The sequence below is a fragment of the Bactrocera tryoni genome, unplaced genomic scaffold (genome assembly GCF_016617805.1).
Source record: "Bactrocera tryoni isolate S06 unplaced genomic scaffold, CSIRO_BtryS06_freeze2 scaffold_121, whole genome shotgun sequence".
NCBI classification, from domain to species: domain Eukaryota; kingdom Metazoa; phylum Arthropoda; class Insecta; order Diptera; family Tephritidae; genus Bactrocera; species Bactrocera tryoni.
Window position 1 is genome coordinate 32,364 of NW_024395836.1, and position 19,529 is coordinate 51,892.

At 36.8% G+C, this 19,529-nt stretch overlaps 1 protein-coding gene across 1 annotated transcript; it reads right to left on the reverse strand.

Moving 5' to 3' along the window:
* Positions 1-1,740: 1,740 nt before the first annotated feature.
* Positions 1,741-18,891, reverse strand: LOC120780042 (UDP-N-acetylglucosamine--peptide N-acetylglucosaminyltransferase 110 kDa subunit-like). Its single transcript, XM_040112315.1, has 3 exons — positions 17,596-18,891; positions 11,598-11,778; positions 1,741-1,944 (listed from the first exon to the last, which is right to left on the reverse strand). The coding sequence occupies exons 1-3, from the start codon at positions 18,791-18,793 to the stop codon at positions 1,758-1,760; spliced, it is 1,566 nt and encodes a 521-aa protein (XP_039968249.1). The 5' UTR covers positions 18,794-18,891; the 3' UTR covers positions 1,741-1,757.
* Between the last annotated feature and the right edge of the window lie 638 nt (positions 18,892-19,529).

Genomic DNA, 19,529 nt, shown 5'->3' on the forward strand with positions numbered 1-19,529 from the left:
CGCTACGGTCAGCACTTTTTAAAAATGGTGCTTCTTTAAACCGCCTTATGATGTTGCGAATTGTGAATCGGCTTCTGTCAATAATTTCACCTATTTCAGCATACTACTTGCCTTGGTTGTGCAGATGTAAAATAATTTTACGCTGAGATTTAGTGGTTTCTTTTTGTTTTGAAGACATTTTTATAAGAAAAATTACTTTTTCGCGTTATTGAACACAAAAATGAATTTCACAAGGCCAAAATGATTCACAGTTTGAATAACTGTTAATAAATAATAATTAATAAATAGAAAATTATTCGAAATATTGCTCATCGCTGGTCACAACTTTTTCCATCTTTCTGGCAAGCTCAAATACCATTACGGTAAAACTTTTCATCTTTGAAATGGCTTGGCGGGTGACTCCCAATGCTTGTTCTTTTTGCGTTTGACACGGATCCTCGAACAACGTCTACAATTCACCATCTTTGAAGCGACGAAACCCTTCACGTTGTTTCAAGTAGGACGGCACATACGCTTTCTATGACTGAAAGCATCTAGAATCGCAGTCTATTTTACAAATGTCTATGTTAAGTTTTGGATATATAAGACTCGATCACCCCTATATGCTGGAGCCATCTGTTGACAAACAGCGGGAACTTACTTGCGCCCTATATTTTATGTATTATTATAATTCTATGTATGTATGTATATCTGTTTAAGTTGTTAAAATTTGTTTAGCCCTTAAGTTGGGTAAAATTCTGACATTGGGATGCACGACGAAAAATGTCGAAACTTAACTTTCATCTGTAAGAACTGGGCCGTTTTGGCGGCCAAGAACGAACTAAGCCTTGTTTTTGATACCCGTTGCATTGATCGAAACAAATTGTGGTAAGAAGGGGCAAGATGTGTACAATGAAGCGAGTGATGCTAAAAATCCCCAGCCACTATTTTCGAAATAGTTTTTAACCGGCTTTGCAACATTAGGCCGGTCGCGAATTTCGTGTCCTTCGGAATTGTCGTTGATTCTACTTGCGGTTAAACGTTTTGAAATGTCTGCTTGAGTGACTTCCAAAAATTCTTCAACAATCTTTATGGAGTACTTCCAGTTCCTCACATTCAAAACTTTTAATTGGGTTCTTCGTTTTCCAAGCCAAAATCACAACTTTTGATAAGTTCGCACAGTTAGAGCGCGTTCACTATATGTATACTTCCACCAAAATTCGATGTCTTTCGGGAGTGGTTTCTTAAACAATTAATGATCAAGTTACGCCATGCTCCTCCAATCCGCACGAATACAGACTCAATAATAAATGAGTTCAATAGCGCCTCCGATAATTAAAATAAAAGGATACAGATACGCACCTAGAAGGATTACCGAAAGATCCGAACTTCAAAACGGATAATTATAATAATTGTATGTTTTAATTTTTCGTAATTATAGCCGAAATTACAGCCGTAATATTTGTATGATTTTTTAGTGCTATATCTAATAACCGTAAGATTAACAAATCTACATTATTCTGAATATTGGGCTCGGTAATGAAAATGCGTGGATAGTATTAGAATATTAACAAAAAATTCAAAATATACAAGTGACTCTATTTAATAACCTTAAGCCGCTCTATAAACAACATTCAGTTTCTAATTTCATATAAGTAAAATAATAAATATTTAAAATAAGTGTATAGAAAAATTCTACTTGTCCGAAACAAACAGCAGAAATATGGTCTGGGAGTTCATTGGCTGCAAACCGATCCCACATTAGTTTAAAACCATTTCTAAGCCCTAGCATATTGGGCGCAATCAAACAATGGACTTTCCACTCGTGCTTTCCACACTTTTGCTCGCATCCCTTTCAGATACTCCCTTTCAGTACCCAAACGAATCGCAATGTCTTCGTATTCTTGTCTTGTGTGTGCTATAAGTTCCGGACATCCCAATGTAGCCAATTGCGATGCAGCAACTCTGTAAATAAAATAATATTATAAAATAGTACGCTTCTTATAATAAACAAAATCTTCAAATTAATTTCTCATACAAAAGTGTATAGGCATGTATTTATGTTTTCGTATGTATAACTTCTTGCTTCTTTAGGAATATACACATATATGAACATACGTATATACTTGTATAAAATAGAAAAATCGCAAATGACTCATAAGTACCCAAACGCTAACGAAGAAGTGGATTACTTGAGACTTTGAAACATATCGCTCAAGTATTAAAATACACATATTGTTATGGACAGCTGCACGACTACACGACAGCAGGCTCTCGGTTGTCGCTCTCGCTAAATTAAAATTATTTCTAATTTTGCTAACGACAGTAGAGGGGAGTGATGTCACTAATATGTAAAATTATTCAAAGCTCTAACAAAGCTGACGTTATTTTACAAAAAGAAGCATAAAATAGCTCTATTATATCATTTGTAATAACAATTGATATTTTAAAACAAATAAATACTTATTTTTTGCATACAAAATTTCACGTTGAACAAAATATGTATTAAAATTTCATTGAAATGAAAGGTATTAGTATGGCAACAACGAAATTGTGTACATACAAAATGGACAGCTCTGTTGTTTCGTGTTGTGTTTGTGTTTGATATGTCGCTGCCGTCTTACAAATATTCATGTAGCAGGCTTCACGACACCATTTACAGTTCACTGTCGTGCACTCATGTCGTGTCGCTCTCTATGTGCTCAGCACATAACTGAAGATTGCAAGTTACTCTCACAAAGAGCAAATAACGAAAAAGAAACGAAAAACTAGCTGAAACTAGCAAGAAAATATGGAAATGTTATTTTTTACAATCATTTCATTTCAACACTCGAAAATTAAACAATGAAAATAAACAAAATCAAAGCAAATGATTGAAATATATAATATAATATGCTGTTAATTGCACTAACGGAAACTTGCAAGTTTCTCAATTTTTAAACACAACATATGCACTCTTTTGCTAGTTTCTGCTGTTTTTATAGGTTCAGAAACGGTTTTCCTACCAGAACTTTGCTGGCTAGTAACACTAGTTTACAGTATTGAACAATATTTTTGTCATTTTATTGCCGCTGAGTTTTGATGTTTTGATATTGTGTCTCACTTATTACTTGTTTTGTCAAATCTACCCTCAAAATTTTTGAGCAAAGAAGAGATTACTTTCAGAGGTGTTTGATTTTTATCATTTAAGCATATATATTAATCGAAAACAAGCGTATTTTACTAGATTATATTTCAAATTCTCAATTTGTACTTTTGCGTCATGAGTAGTTCAAGAAGGCGTTGTTTAAAAATAAACCAGATCATTTTGCTACATATGCGGAGAATATGTGTTTAAAATTATTATAAAAAGTTATTTCAGACTTTGTTGAAAATACCTATTAAAGTATTTTGGGATGCTCTTGGATAAACTGATAAGAAATTTTGGGCTCTGGAATTATGTTTGTAAATCTTTGTAGTAGGAATATTTTATGATTATGGAAGAAGTGGTAAATGAAGTGCCTTTAAACAAAATAAAACACCTGACCTGTTTGGCGAGAACCACAAAGTCATCTGTAAAGCTGTTATTTTTGTAGTGTGAGGAACATAAACGGGTTAAACATTAAAATCGAGCTAAATGGCGGCGAGTGTACGGGTTGTGGAAAAATATATTCAACGTCCAGTAGCGTTCACCTAACTCTTCAGAGCCTAAAATATATCTGAACCATTAGAGCAAGACATTGAAAGACCAAGCTCATCAGAAGCTGATGCTAATTTTGAAGGTATGTCTAATGAGCGGAAAACGCTTTTCCCAAAAGTAGTTGAATGATCTTGAAGGAAATTTAAATCTTTCTAAACAAGCTTCAGAATTGTTAGCATCAAGGACTAAAAAGAAAAAGTGCTATCCTCGGATACTCAAAATAAGTTTTTATCATTGAGAAGAGATGCAGAAATTACGGCGTTATTTTTCCGAAGAAAACGGCATTACCTTTGACTCAGATATCATCAAAGCTTGTTGATAAAAAATGGGCTTGAAGCGATACGAACACAAACGACTGGCGTTTATTCATTGACAGCTCAAAACGTAGCATTAAATGGGTATTCTATTACATAATGGAAATAAATACGCTGGGGTACCTATTGCCCACTGATACAAAGTTAAAGGAGGAATTTTGTAATTTGTAGTCTTGAACAAAGAATAAAATACGAATGACCATAGTGGCAAATTTGTTGTCGATTTAAAATGGTAGGTCAACATGCTCTATCTCAGTCAACTAAAAGTTTTGCTACCAAGTTTCCCTGTTTTACATGTCTTTGGGACAGTAGAAGCTAAACAAGAGCATTGGGTGAGAAAAAACTGGCCCTTTGAGAGATAAAATAGAGCCTGGAAAGCATTGGACAATATAGTCCACAATTAATTAGTAGCTCGTAACAAAATTATCCTTCCACCATTTGCATATAATTAAACTGGGCATCATGAAACAGTTTTAAAATCACTAGATAAAGATGGGAACTGCTTTTCTTACATTTGCCAAAAATTTCCTTCAGCTCACTACTGATGAAATGATTAAAGCCGGGATTTTTAATGGCCCTAAATCAGACAACTTACGAAAGATACTCAATTTAGAAATTCTATGGCTGAGTCAGAACTGAAGCCTTCGTATCTGTGATGCAGAATTTTCTCTGAAATAAAAAATCTGAAAATTATATTGAACTTGTAGAAGACCTTCTGCTATAATTAAAAAATATGGGATGCAATATGAGTATAAAACTCCACTTCCTCCATAGTCACCTAGAGAGGTTTCCGGAAAATTGAGGAGAAGAGCGCTATCAGGGTTTCTGGGATACAAATATGATACCTGATTATTTTTGGTCTCTAATACGTCATTTTCCAAAGTCTGCACATCGGAGAAGAGCTTTAAAACGAAGTTTTTTAGAACTTAATGATTAATTATTTTCCTTAATACAATTTTTCTTAATAAATACATGTTTTTTTCTGTGTAATACCCACATAGCAGAACCTCTGAAACTAGAGCTGATAAAAATATTTAAATTATATTTTTGGAAATAGCATATTATATGTAGTCAGCAACAGCTAAAATTTCTTCGGCAACAAATGTACTGTAAACTAGTGTAATAGTTAGCAGATAAGAAACAATATTTGTATACATTTTATAATTGGCATTGTCATTTGATGTTTTCGAATTTGTGTCTCAGAAAGTTTCATGATCGTTGGAATCGAATAAAAGACCTTGAATTCGGTTTTCTGTAAAAGTGATAACTCATATTCAGGGGTGTTGTGGAATCTGATAGTTGTCGGAATCAGAATTGAAACCGATCAAAAGAAGTGGTAGTGACTATAGATTATATTTCAAATTAAAATTTGCAGCTCACAAAACTCACGACAAAACTCAAACACTAATGAATATTTTGACATGAAATTCGACATAAATATGACTGACAGTACTACCAACCTAAAAAAAACAATCCAAATCCTTCGACGCGCGCAGTTTAAATTCAAATGTCACCTCATTTTTTGGGCACAGTAGTGCGATTTTCTCCAATCCAACAAATGATCCAAAGAATCACAAGCTTTACCCATGTATTAAATTTCTTTCATATATCCCAAAAACGAACGAAGAAATTTTTATAATCTCGAAAAATTAAACATGACTTAAAAACCGCTGGCTCGAAACCGATTTTAGACTTACATAGGTAAAGTTGTTCCTGATGAACCGTAAAACATTTCCCACAAACGCGAATTTAATGAACACAAATTGACCCGTCTTAGTGTATACAAGTACATATATGTAGGTTATATACGTTTGAGATTTTTAAAAAATGAGGACTTAAAGCAGATCTGCTATATCTCTTGCGATGAAGAGTTTAGCAAAACTTCCAGAATCTGCTCTAATCATTTTAAAGTATATGAATTCGAAATCGTGCTTGGCGATTTTAACGCCAGGGTGGGCAAAGAAGGTATCTTTGGCACTACGGTCGGTAAATTCAGCCTCCACGATGAAACATACCCAAATGGGTTGAGGCTGATCGACTTCGCCGGGGCCCGAAATATGGTTATCTGCTGTACTAGATTCCAGCATAGGAAGATTCATCAAGCTACCTGGCTGTCTCCGGATCGAAAAACTACCAACCAGATCGATCATGTTGTGATAGACGGAAGACACGTCTCCAGTGTTTTAGATGTGCGTGCGCTCCGAGGTCCTAACATCGACTCGGACCACTATCTTGTTGCAGGAAAGATACGTAGCCGCCTCTGTGCAGCAAAAAACGCACGCCAACAAACAGAAGGAAGCAGACAGCCAAACAATTTTCTACTCGCCTTGCATTCCTGCTCTCTGAGAGCACTCGTCAACAACTCGGATTAAGGGAACTGTGGGACGGCAGTTTAAACTCCTAACGTACAGCTGCAACCGAAACCATTGCTTTTCGGAAGTGCCGTATAGCAGCGGAGATGAAACAGGCTGCCTACTTCGCAACGATGCGATCGACCACAACACGTGCAGGATGGGATGGATACCGAGAGTTGAAGAGGGAAGCGAGACGCATTTGCAGACAGAAAAAGAAAGAGGCCGAAATGCGTGAGTGTGAACAGCTTGATAAGCTGGCCGACAGGGGTAATGCTCGAAAATTCTACGAAAAAATGCGGTGGCTTACAGAAGGTTTCAAGACCGGAGCATACTCTTGTAGAGCCCCCAAAGGCGATCTAGTCACCGATGCCCAGAGCATACTTAGATTATGGAGGGAACACTTCTCCAACCTGCTGAATGGCAGTGAATGCACAACACCAGGAGAAGGCGAACCCGATTCCCCAATCGATGACGATAGAGCAGACGTTCCATTACCCGACCATGAAGAAGTTCGAATAGCAATTGCCCGCCTGAAGAACAACAAAGCGGCAGGGGCCGACGGATTGCCGGCCGAGCTATTCAAACACGGCGGCGAAGAACTGATAAGGTGCATGCATCAGCTTCTTCGTAAAATATGGTCGGACGAAAGCATGCCCAACGATTGGAATTTAAGTGTGCTATGCCCTATCCATAAAAAAGGAGACCCCACAATCTGCGCCAACTACCGTGGGATTAGCCTCCTCAACATCGCATATAAGGTTCTATCGAGCGTATTGTGTGAAAGATTAAAGCCCACCGTCAACAAACTGATTGGACCTTATCAGTGTGGCTTTAGACCTGGAAAATCAACAACCGACCAGATATTCACCATGCGCCAAATCTTGGAAAAGACCCGTGAAAGGAGAATCGACACACACCACCTCTTCGTCGATTTCAAAGCTGCTTTTCGACAGAAAAGGAGCTGCATTTATGCCGCGATGTCTGAATTTGGTATCCCCGCAAAACTAATACGGCTGTGTAAACTGACGCTGAGCAACACGTTCGATACCAAACGAGGTTTCAGACAAGGTGATTCCCTATCGTGCGATTCCTTCAACCTCCTTCTGGAGAAAATAGTTTGAGCTGCAGAACTAAATAGAGAAGATACCATCTTTTATAAGAGTGTACAGCTGCTGGCGTATGCCGCTGATATTGATATCATCGACCTCAACACCCGCGCCGATAGTTCTGCTTTCTCCAGACTGGACAAGGAAGCAAAAGAAATGGGTCTGGCAGTGAACGAGGGCAAAACGAAATATCTCCTGTCATCAAACAAACAGTCGTCGCACTCACGACTTGGCTCTCACGTCACTGTTGACAGTCATAACTTTGAAGTTGTAGATAATTTCGTATTTAGGAACCAGTATTAACACCTCCAACAATGTCAGCCTGGAAATCCAACGCAGGATAACTCTTGCCAACAGGTGTTACTTCGGACTGAGTAGGCAATTGAGAAGCAAAGTTCTCTCTCGACAAACAAAAACCAAACTCTATAATGCTATATGGTGCAGAGGCTTGGACGATGTCAAAAACTGATGAGTCGACGTTGCGAGTTTTCGATAGAAAGGTTCTGCGAAAGATTTATTAACAATGAGCAGTACGAGATATACGACGACATTTACATAGTTCGGAGAATCAAAAAACAGCGGCTACGCTGGCTAGGTTATGTTGTCAGAATGGACGAAAACACTCCAGCTGAGAAAGTATTCGACGCAGTACCCGCCAGGGGAAGCAGAAGAAGAGGAAGACCTCCACTCCGTTGGAAGGACCAGGTGGATAAGGACCTGGATTCGCTTGGAATATCCAATTGGCGCCACGTAGCGAAAAGAAGAAACGACTGGCGCGCTGTTGTTATCTCGGCTATAATCGCGTAAGCGGCGTCTCCGCAAATTAAGAAGAAGAAGAAGAATTAGAAAAAAACATCCAATTCAAATTGGGTGGGGTTCACATACATACATATTTGTGTTGAAGTCTATCCTTATGTGTCTTATAGTTCTTAGACTAAATTAGTCTCATAATATTTCATTATATTAGAATCATCCTCAAATAAGATATATCTGACCTAAACTCAATCAAAGTGGCTTAATTTAATATATTGAGAAGATGTACAAAACGTCTACCAAAGGATTTGGATTTATTACATTAGGGATATGAAGCTTAGTCTAAGGTCTAAATCAATTTCATTCATATTAAACGCTAAACCAATTCCATTCTTATTAAGCGCTAAACCACCATAAGAAAGTTTCTCCACTTAATTTCATTAAAATATCACACATGTTGACCAACCTACACGGTTAAAAGGCAGGTGGGAACTCGGATAACACTACCTAAGATATATTGAGAGCAGGCCGGAGCCTATTGCACAAGCTTTTGAAATTACTTTGGTATACCCGAGAACATATTTTCCAGCAATTTTATAAATATGTAACTCACTGACGGACATATTCGGCATAAGGTTTGTTTGAATAAAGAAAGTCATTATATAGTATATATATTATACGGGAGTTTGGCTAACTCGGGAATCAATTTCACATAATTTCGGATAAGATATCTACATATTATTAAATTAAAAGTAATTAAAGATGCTATTTGACCAATATATAAGGAGTAATGTCAACTAGATCTTCGTAAAGCCTGATTTAAGTTATATTGAGGATAGAGCACGTTTTCACCGTTATTAGAAAAACAAGCTCACTTAATTTTATAAATATATCATATACTGGGCGACATATGCGTTATAAAGTCAACCGGATCTATTTGGTATATGAAGGCTAAGGTAATTGTTGATCCGACTCAATTTATTTTTGACATACAGCATACATACTATTACCAGGAAAACAATTGCTCCCAAATTATTTAAGCAGATTTTAGTTATTTTTCCAATAGAAGTCTGCAATAGGACAGGGGTTCACATATTCGGTATCTGGGGGTTTGAATACAATTTTGTCCATTTCATCTCCTTCAAAGTACTCTCTTCCAGCTGCAATACACTTATGCCAACGAATTTTTCAGTCATCATAGCACTTGAAAAAATCTCCGTCGTAATGACCATCAGAGCCGTCTTCGATTCACAACCTACACTTTTGATATCCTCAATTTAGTATTAACTGTGTCCTTGGAGTGGTCGTGTGAATTTTCTGAATAGGCAGAAGTTACACGCATGTAAATCAGACGAATGCGGTGCTTGCGGCTCGTTATTAGTTGAAAATGTTGCGAAATGAACACGAATAACCAATGTAGTATGAGATGGTGAATTAGTCCCACTTCTTTGTACAAAAAATTCAGACATTATAAAAAACGAAGAATTCACTTTTAGAGCCTCACAAAACGATGTGTATCTCAAATACTAATGAATATTTTGAATTGAAATTTAGCATAGATGTCACTAACAGTACTACCAACTTACAGAAAAAAAATTTAACGATTCGAAAAACACGCGAAGCATAAATTAAAAATTCACCTTTAAAGTTGAACACAGTAGTATGAGAAGTAGGCGTGTTTCTTTTGCTGAATTTGGTTAAAATAAGTCGTGTAGGTTCCGAAAAATTAGTTTTCGACTAAATGTGTACAATCCCAAACCATAGCTCCACCTGCACCATGTTTTACAGTTGCTTTCAAATTTTTAATATTTGCTTACACATTTTTAATATGGTGGCTGTGTCAAGTTTTCTCCACACAAGCTGCTTGTTTTTTCCTTCAAAATACAGAACTTACTTTTGTTCGTAAAAAGTACTTTTTCCAGAATTCAATGGAATTATTTACATATTCCTTTGCATAGGTAAGTCACTTCTGTCGATTAACCAATGATATCAAAGGTTTTCTTCGTGCAATACGGCTGAGGAAATTCGATTATTTTAAACTTCATTGAACAGCACAGCAGTGCTAACAGACAGAAAACAGTTGCTTAATATTTTCCGAAAATTTTCTAGTTGTCAGCTTAAGATTTCATTGTACTTACTGCAAAACATCGCGACATGTGTGTAAAGGTGGTCGGCCGGGAAACGTAGACCCCATTTTTCTTTAAGTTTTAAATTACTCGTTATACTGAGGAATGTGTTAAGCCAACAGTCGCTCTTATTTCTCAGAAAGTTTTTCCTTCTTTATAATGATTTTTCTCTATCCAATGTCAATTTTTCCCCCTTTGCATGCATTATCACTTATAAGGAATATAATTCTGAAAACTAAAAAATCTACTTAACGGAACATCAAAAAAAATCGGAGTTATACCAATTGCTCAACAACCGAGACGTGTTACCGATAATTATCGATAATTTGGAGTACAATAATTTAATTTAGGGCGGAAATATAATATAAGGCTTAAATAAACACTGCGATGACATTTTTATCGAATTTTTATGCTACTGAATTACGTCTGTATGCACCGGTTTGCTGCATCTAAGTCGTTCGGACCGACAATGTGTGTTTTCGATGAGTTTTCACTGACAACTATCAATAGCGGCATTCTCTTGTTCTTGCAAGATTGCACGATGACACAAAATGCAAAAATCCTATACCGAAATATGCAAGGCCAAGAGAACACCCATTGCAGAATCTAGTGATATATGACGGCACGAAAATAAACATGGGTTTTGGTCTGGCATATTTTACAGCCATTGCAAATAATTTTCTGCGTGTGTTTGTTGTTGTGTATGATTTGTATATGGAATGTAAACAAATATCAAGTGACAATTTAGAGTCGGCAAAATATGTCTTCCAAAAACATCGATTAAACTAGAGCAGGCACCGATTATAATGAGTGTTTTCAAGTAGTTTTTAGCGAAAACTGTGTTTTCGTTTGACAGATTTTACATGGACGAAAACACATGTTTTCGTGCGAAAACCAGTTTTTCCGACGAAAACATGTTTTCGTTGTCGGTCCGAACATAGTATAAGTGTATAGTATTTACAATAAAGTTATTAGAGGGCAAGGACGCGCACCCTTTTTAAAAAATTATCGACCAGTCGATGCCGATTCTTAATGCAGTTCGTTGTACTAAATAATGGTCTTGCACTTTATTGTGGAGCCTTTTAAAGGTTTTCGATTAGAACTATTATAATTTGTAGCAACATATTGCAATATTCTTGTTTTCTATTAACGTTGGCCGTTATCTGCTATGAACACAAATACATGCGTAGAATAAATCTTTTATACAGGCATATGTGCCAACATATTCTAAAAAATCTAGAACAGCAAGCATGCCTTTAATTTACCGACCACCATAAAACATATACCTTGAAGCTAATGTCTCTCCTGGTAAAGTCACCACAGGCGTTCCCGTCCACAAAACGTCCATAGAAGTAGTATGCCCATTACAAAGCGGTGTATCAAGACAGATATCTGCTAATTGGCCGCGGCGGACATGTTCCTCTTTCGCTGCTACGTTCGAAAAAATTACGCGATCACCAGACAACCCTAGCAAATAGAAAAAATATATGAATACTTTTTTAACTTTTTTTACATCAATAAAAATATGGGTAATACTAATTTGTACTCCATCTTTTTTAAGTATTTCTTAAATACATTTTTATTTTATCTAAATCAGTACTAGGGCTCATAATAAGTACTAACAATTATTTCACTTTGTCAATGTAAATTATTAGTGGGCCTAGGATAATTGGAGAATCAGTTTAAATAAATGGCATTACTTTCATCATTATTTTCGTCAATAATATCTTATTCATACAAATATCCTTACAGATTATTTTAATAAATAGAACGTTTAGATGTAAGATGTAACAATTCCGCCTTGTATTTGTGATAATTTTTCAAAATTTCAGCGGCCCTGATGTAGACCCTGATTTACATGTAAACGTATGAAATTTTAGCAGCCGATGTTATCAATACTTTACTGCTGAATCTGCATGAAATAACTCTTTGATATGTCTAGCCTAGCGTATAGGAATTTATAATATTTAATGCAGAATTATTTAAATTGTATATTGTTTAATCATACAATATTAATATATTCATGAACATTGTAAGTTTTTACAACAATATTTCACAACAAATATTATTAAGGTAAATATTATTTGAAAACAAGTAAGGAAGGGCTAAGTTCGGGTGTCACCGAACATTTTATACTCTCGCATGATAAAGTGATAATCGAGATTTCATTATACGTCATTTACATATTTTTCAAATACCGTAATTTTGTAAAGTTTTATTCCGCTATAATCATTGGTTCCTAATGTACTATATATTATACAGAGAAGGCATCAGATGGAATTCAAAATAGCGTTATATTGGAAGAAGGCGTGGTTGTGAACCGATTACACCTATATTTCGTACATGTCATCAGGGTGTTAAGAAAATATTATATACCGAATTTCATTGAAATCGGTATAGTAGTTCCTGAGGTATGGTTTTTGGTCCATAAGTGGGCGACGCCACGCCCATTTTCAATTAAAACAAAAAGCCTGGGTGCAGCTTCCTTCTGCCATTTCTTCCGTAAAATTTAGTGTTTCTGACGTTTTTTGTTAGTCGGTTAACGCACTTTTAGCGATTTTGAACATAACCTTTGTATGGGAGGTGGGCGTGGTTATTATCCGATTTCTTCCATTTTTGAACTGTATATGGAAATGCCTAAAGGAAACGACTCTGTAGACTTTGGTTGACATAGCTATAGTAGTTTCCGAGATATGTACAAAAAACTTAGTAGGGGGCGGGGCCACGCCCAGTTTTCCAAAAAAATTACTTCCAACTATGCCCCTCCCTAATGCGATCCTTTGTGCCAAATTTCACTTTAATATCTTTATTTATGGCTTAGTTATGACACTTTATAGGTTTTTGGTTTCCGCCATTTTGTGGGCGTGGCAGTGGGCCGATTTTACCCATCTTCGAACTTAACCTTCTTATGAAGCCAAGAAATACGTGTTGTACCAAGTTTCATCATGATATCTCAATTTTTACTCAATTTACAGCTTGCGCGGACGGACGGACGGACAGACAGACATCCGGATTTTAACTCTACTCGTCACCCTGATCACTTTGGTATATATAACCCTATATCTGACTCTTTTAGTTTTAGGACTTACAAACAACCGTTATGTGAACAAAACTATAATACTCTCCTTAGCAACATTGTTGCGAGAGTATAAAAATACAAGGTGCGTTCCAAAGTAAACAGGACTTAAAAAACAGAACAAATTGTTTTTTCGGCAAAATCAATTTATTTTATTCAAAATAGTCTCCTTCTGCTTCCATACAGCTTGCACGGTTCAAAAGCATGTCGAAAGGGTGTTTTAGCTCGTTGGCCGGTATGGCCGCCAGTATGCCGGTGCAAGCCCTTTGGATGGCCTCTACGTCTGCATAACGCTTTCCTTTCGTGGGCATTTGCATTTTTTCGAAAAGGAAGAAGTCACACGGTGCCATATCAGGTGAATACGGGCAGTGGTTAATAATCAACCTTCGAATGTTCGATTCTCAGCAATTTTTGGTCGTAAGTCAATTTGTGCGGAATAAACCGTGCACACACATTTCGTAAGGAAATAGATATTCATGAATAAATAAATTCGTGATAATTTTTAAACAAACCTCGTATAAAAAAAAATAATACACTCCTCTGAAATATATCTAATTTTTAAGTCCTATTTAACAAATAGGTGACTTTATGTAAAGATACATATATGACATCTGACATTAGATGCATGAATGCTGGAGTGCCACAGGAAAAAATGCTTAGTCTTGTACTTTACACAATTTTTACATCTGTTCCGGTATACTGAAAATGTATTTATTGCTACTTAGGGCGATGATACTGATCTATTGTCGTGAAGCCAGACTACAATTGGACCAAATAATTTAATGCAAAAAAAATCAAATAAGGCTAGCTCAACTAAAACTAAGCTGCTAAACTCGCTTTTGCCTAACGGCTACTAAGGACTGTGCCGAATAAAATTGTCCGCTACAAAAACGATAAAATCTTTTAAATTAGTATTTCGATTATAATTGTAAACTAAAATACTTTATTTAAAAATTTTATATTTGATTTAAAAAAAACTGTAGAAGATTTTGTTAGTCGCCGCATCTTTTCGTAGAATTTTTGAGAATTACCACTGTCGGTCAGCTTCTCAAGATCTTCACACTCACGCATTTCGGGCTCTCTTTTTTTTTTGTTTACAAATGCGTCCCGCTTCCCTCTTCAACTCTCGGTATCTATCCCATCCCGCACGTGTTGTGGTGGATTGAAACGTTGGTCTGTTTTCTCTCCGCTGTGACACGGCACTCCTCGTCATACCAGCTGTTCTTTTGCCTTTTTCGAAAACCAATGGTTTCGTTTACAGTTGTACGTAAGGAACTTAAAATGCTGTCCCACAGCTCCCTTAGACTGAGTGCTTTCAGAGAGCAGGAGTGCAAGTCTAGTAAAAAAATCGTTGGGCTGTCTATTCTGATTGCAGCTGCTCGACGTCGAACATTTCTTGTGTTTGTTGATGTGCGCTTTTTTGCTGCACAGAGGCGGGTGCTGCAACAAGATTGTGGTCCTAGTTTATGTTACGTCCTCGGAGCGTACGCACGTCTAAGACACTTTAGACGTGCCTTCCGTCTATCACAACATGACGGATCCGGTTGGAGGCTTTTCGATCCGGAGACAGCAAGGTAGCTTGATGTATTTTCATATGATGGAATCTAGTATTACAGATAACCATATTTCGGTCCCCGGCGTAGTCGGTGAGCCTCAAGCCATTTGGGGATGTTATCTCGTGGAGGCTGAATTTACTGGCTGTTGTGCGAAAGATACCTTCCTTGCCCACGCGTTAAAGTCGCCAAGCTCGATTTTGACATTGTGGCGGGGGCAGATCTCACAGGTGCGCTTCAAGCGCTCATAGAAGGCATTTTTGGTCTCATTGTCCTTTTCTTCCGTCGGGGAATGAACGCAAATCAGCGATATGTTGAAGAACTCGCTTTGATACGGATTGTGGCTAGACGTTCATCCAATGGGGTGAATGACATACCGAATTTGCGCTCCTTTATATGGCCACTGTAGTAAATGCCACAAGGACCTACGTGCCTCAGTCCTTATCCCGTACATCGCATTTCTTGGACGGCGGTGATGTCAGCCTTTATTTTCACAAGGACATCAACCAGCTGGGCAGCGGCATCTTCCCAATAAAGCAACCGGACATTCCAGGTGCATGCCATTATATCATAGTCCTTATTTCGTTTGCCATGGTCGCCATCAAAAGGGGGGTCTCTCATCCGAGGCTGATTAATATTTTCCATTGGGTGCGTTTTTTTACGTGGCGGGTCCCAAACCCAGCGCACAACCCTGCCCTGCCCTGTTTCGCTTTCTCAAATTAGCTCCCCTTCAAACGGATGTTCTTTGTCTACCCAGAGGATACTTCGTCTAGAACAGGAAGTCGTGATCTTCTTGAGCTATATGTAATGGAATCGTTTCTGGCCACTCCCGAGCGAATGGTAATCAGAGAACTTTCCTCACGTGCGTGAACTTCTACACATGACTCCATCCTCCTAAACCAATAATTATGTTTTAATAATAAAAAGGTTTTATTTTTCAGGAACCGCGTCAACCAGCCTTTTTAAGGTAGTTCCGATATTCTCATAGTTGCTGAATACCACTTTCTTTTAAAGTCTTGAAGGTCTTTGCTCCCTTTCATCTCTCTTTTTACTAAAGCTCAGTATCTCAACATCGGCCTTAGTTCTAGACAGTTATGTGGATTCGCTTTTTTAGGTACTACCTATTTCTCCACTTTGTTGGAACCGTTCTGAGATTGTTTTGCTACAGTGACATGAAGCGAAGTAGGGACACTTCATGTTGGCTTAAAAATTGGATCAGTCTCTTTTCTAAACATTACTTCACATATATTTCGCTGCTGATTGTACCCGATGTAACGAATGAGCTGCTCCTCTTGACACAATTGCAAATTGCCTGCCACACAAGGAGTTTTTTGCATTTTGTTTCTTAGCTTTGATTCAACAATATTTCCTCTAGAATTTGTGTCCAGTTAGCTGAGTAAAGTCAGCTAAAACGTAATTCTTGCCATCCATTATGCATCAATCGAATTTCTTAACAAAATCATCAGTTGGCTTCTTAGCTCGTTGTTTTGCGGTTTCGTTACGGCGTTTCTATCCGGAACTTTCAGTACCTTATATGTCGTTAGCCCAGCTTTCTTCTTCGTCATGCGTACGAAAGATTCTGAGGAGCCAGCCTTCTTCCTCGCCCGAAATGCTTGGAGCTTTCTTGAGAATGGTCACAACGTTCTTCGCCTTCTCACAATTAAGTGGCCTATTCTATTCAATTTACAGCGCGGACAAGAACCCGCAGAGTTGCATTTCGGTTTCAACTCGAGTTGTATTCGATTAAGAATTAATGTAATAAACTAAGAATATTATTTTGTGTCGATCAAAATTAGTTGTTAACAAATTAATATATGGTTCGTTTCCGAAGCCTAAGGAAAATATTAGTATTAGTTTATTAATGAATTACTTTGCAAAATTAGGAAATGTCAACTTTTTCTGGTTGGTGTATGGTTATACTTTGTGTACATTGTGACAAAAAGGTACCCGGAAATTGTAAATAAAACGCAAAATATTTAATAATGCAAACGCCTCAATACGGCCAAATGAACTCCTTATTCACCGTCTGTCCCTCCGAACCAAACTACGAATAACGAATATAAAGAAGTAGCATCACCTCGATTTTTGAGCGGCTTTGGTGTGGTTGTTTTGGTTTGGAATTTAATTTGTTTCTAATGTTAAGGGCAGTCTAAACTCTTATTTAAAAATCCCATAATTTAAATATTATTGAAATTTACTGATAAAACCAGGGACAGAAAATAAGAGTTATTGCATAATTTTTGACTAAAAAAATCATTATAAAGGAAGAGTCGGATATATATGATGAAGATACAGAAACCTTTTAAAATTTGAGTTTTATTCTTTCTTCACAAGATAATCTTTTAATTATAATTTTTATTTTTCGCTTAGAAAATAAAAGTAATTTGACAACAGAAAGTTATTGCTCACAGAATAAAAGTTATGCGGTGAATTATCATTATTATAAAAGTAATAAATAACTGTTGTTAAATAACTCTTGTTTTGTAAGCAAAAAATAAATATCGATTTATAACGATGATTTTGTGAGGAAAATATACTTGTATAAATCATTTTAAACTTTTTTGCCCATTTCCTCATAACAGTTACGGTCGCTGCGTAAGCCATTTATTCATAACATCAATAAAATAAATGTATGTATGTATATTTCCAACTCACCATATGCTTCGACAGATTTTTTAATATTCTGTTCTCCAACTGCAGGGAATCTCAACAGCCATAGCACTGAATTTGGCACATTTTTCAAAATCGATACCCAAGATTGTAAAGTTTGTGGGTCTATCTTATACAACTGATTGAAATTGCAATATACTATTGCTTCGTCAGGTAATAAATATTGTCGGCGAGTTGTAATGACAATGTTTTGTGGTACTTCTTCCCCAGTAGCAGCTTTGTTATTTGTTTGGGTAGTAGCTAACCCATTCTGAACAAGAATCCCATTAAGAGATGTTTGCACTTGACCGGAGGCAATCATAGATACAATTTGGGTAGTACTTGGTAATTCTGCAACTTTATGTGTAATTTCTAAAGGTTTCTGGGCATTTACTATCTCTCGCACTTCTTTGACGTCGGTACTTTCTACTAGCGGTGATAAATCTGCTGCATTTATGACGGCGATATTATCAACTACACATGTTTGTTGTTTATCGCAAACTATAATACGTTCTTTGAGATGGGGAAACATTTGCTTATGATCACCTATGAAATATGTATTAGGCATATATGCCAGCTTTTCACTGTATTGTGAAGCAAGTTCCGGAGGACTGGTAACACAATCGGTAATGATATAATCCATAAAACTTGCACCACTAGTACCCGGGTATCCTAGCCACATAACTTGCACTGGAGCGGGGCGTAATGCAAATATTTCGTTGCGAGCGCCTTTAGTGTATCCATTCATATTAACTAATATATGAATTCCATCCGAATAAATGCGATCAGCAGCTTTACCATTGCACTGAATTTGAGACAAATCTACGAAATGTTCAGCCTCGCGTATGATCTTATATCTAAACGTTGTCCCATCATCTGAACTTAAAGCATAACAGAAAATCTCAACACAGGATTTATCATGAAGTCCTGGGATTGATTGCATTAAATGAGAGGTAGGATGGTTGCCGAAATCTGAGCTTACATATCCAATGCGCAATCTACCATCAGTGGGCAACTCCCGTGAAAATTTGTATGCGGGTTTGTGGAGGACATGAATCTTTTCTAAGCAAAGGTTTGCATGTCGCGTTGCTATAGCCTTGCGGAATTCGTGTGACAATGGATATAACATTGAATGATGTGGATGTACAGAAGGTAAACGATTTTTTTCTAATTGATCTGCTACAATGCTGATAAGTTTCTTCATTCGAGCATCATAATCCGTCCAGTCACATACAATTTGTAAACAATGAGCTAAATTGCAATAGGCGTCGGGAAAATCTGGTTTTAATTTCAAGGCGGTTCTATATGACTGTATAGCATCAGGAATATTGCCTGAATCTTTGTGTATACTTGCAAGGTTACTATGAGCATCAGCAAATGCGGGATTTATTTGAATCGCACGTGTATAACATTGTAGCGCCCCATTAATATCCTGTAGCTCTTTTAGTGTGTTACCCATATTAGAATAAGCATCCGCAAAAGTTGGCTGGATACGAATAGCTTCTTTATAATGCATTAGAGCCTCTTTTAATTTTCCTTGTTGCTGCAATACCGAAGCCAAATTGGAGTGAGCAGCGGCAAAGTCTGGAAATACTTCAAGCGCTTTCAGATACAAGCGAGTGGCTTCTTCAATATATCCTTGCTCTCGCTTGATATTCGCTAAATTATTAAGGGAATCAGCATGATTTGGGCACAAGCGTAAAGCAGTATTGTAACAATCTTCGGCATCCTTAACCTGTAAAAATAGTAGTATTTTTAAACTTGAGAAACAATACAAATTTTTCATATTATAGTTAAGTAACTCGTCACTAAAGTAGTAACGAAAATATAATAAATAAATTAATTAACATTATTAATATAATATCAAATTGGTTTTCTTAAAGATGAATTTACAAAAACACTGAATTTCTTTTAAGCCATGCTTTGAACAAAAATATTAA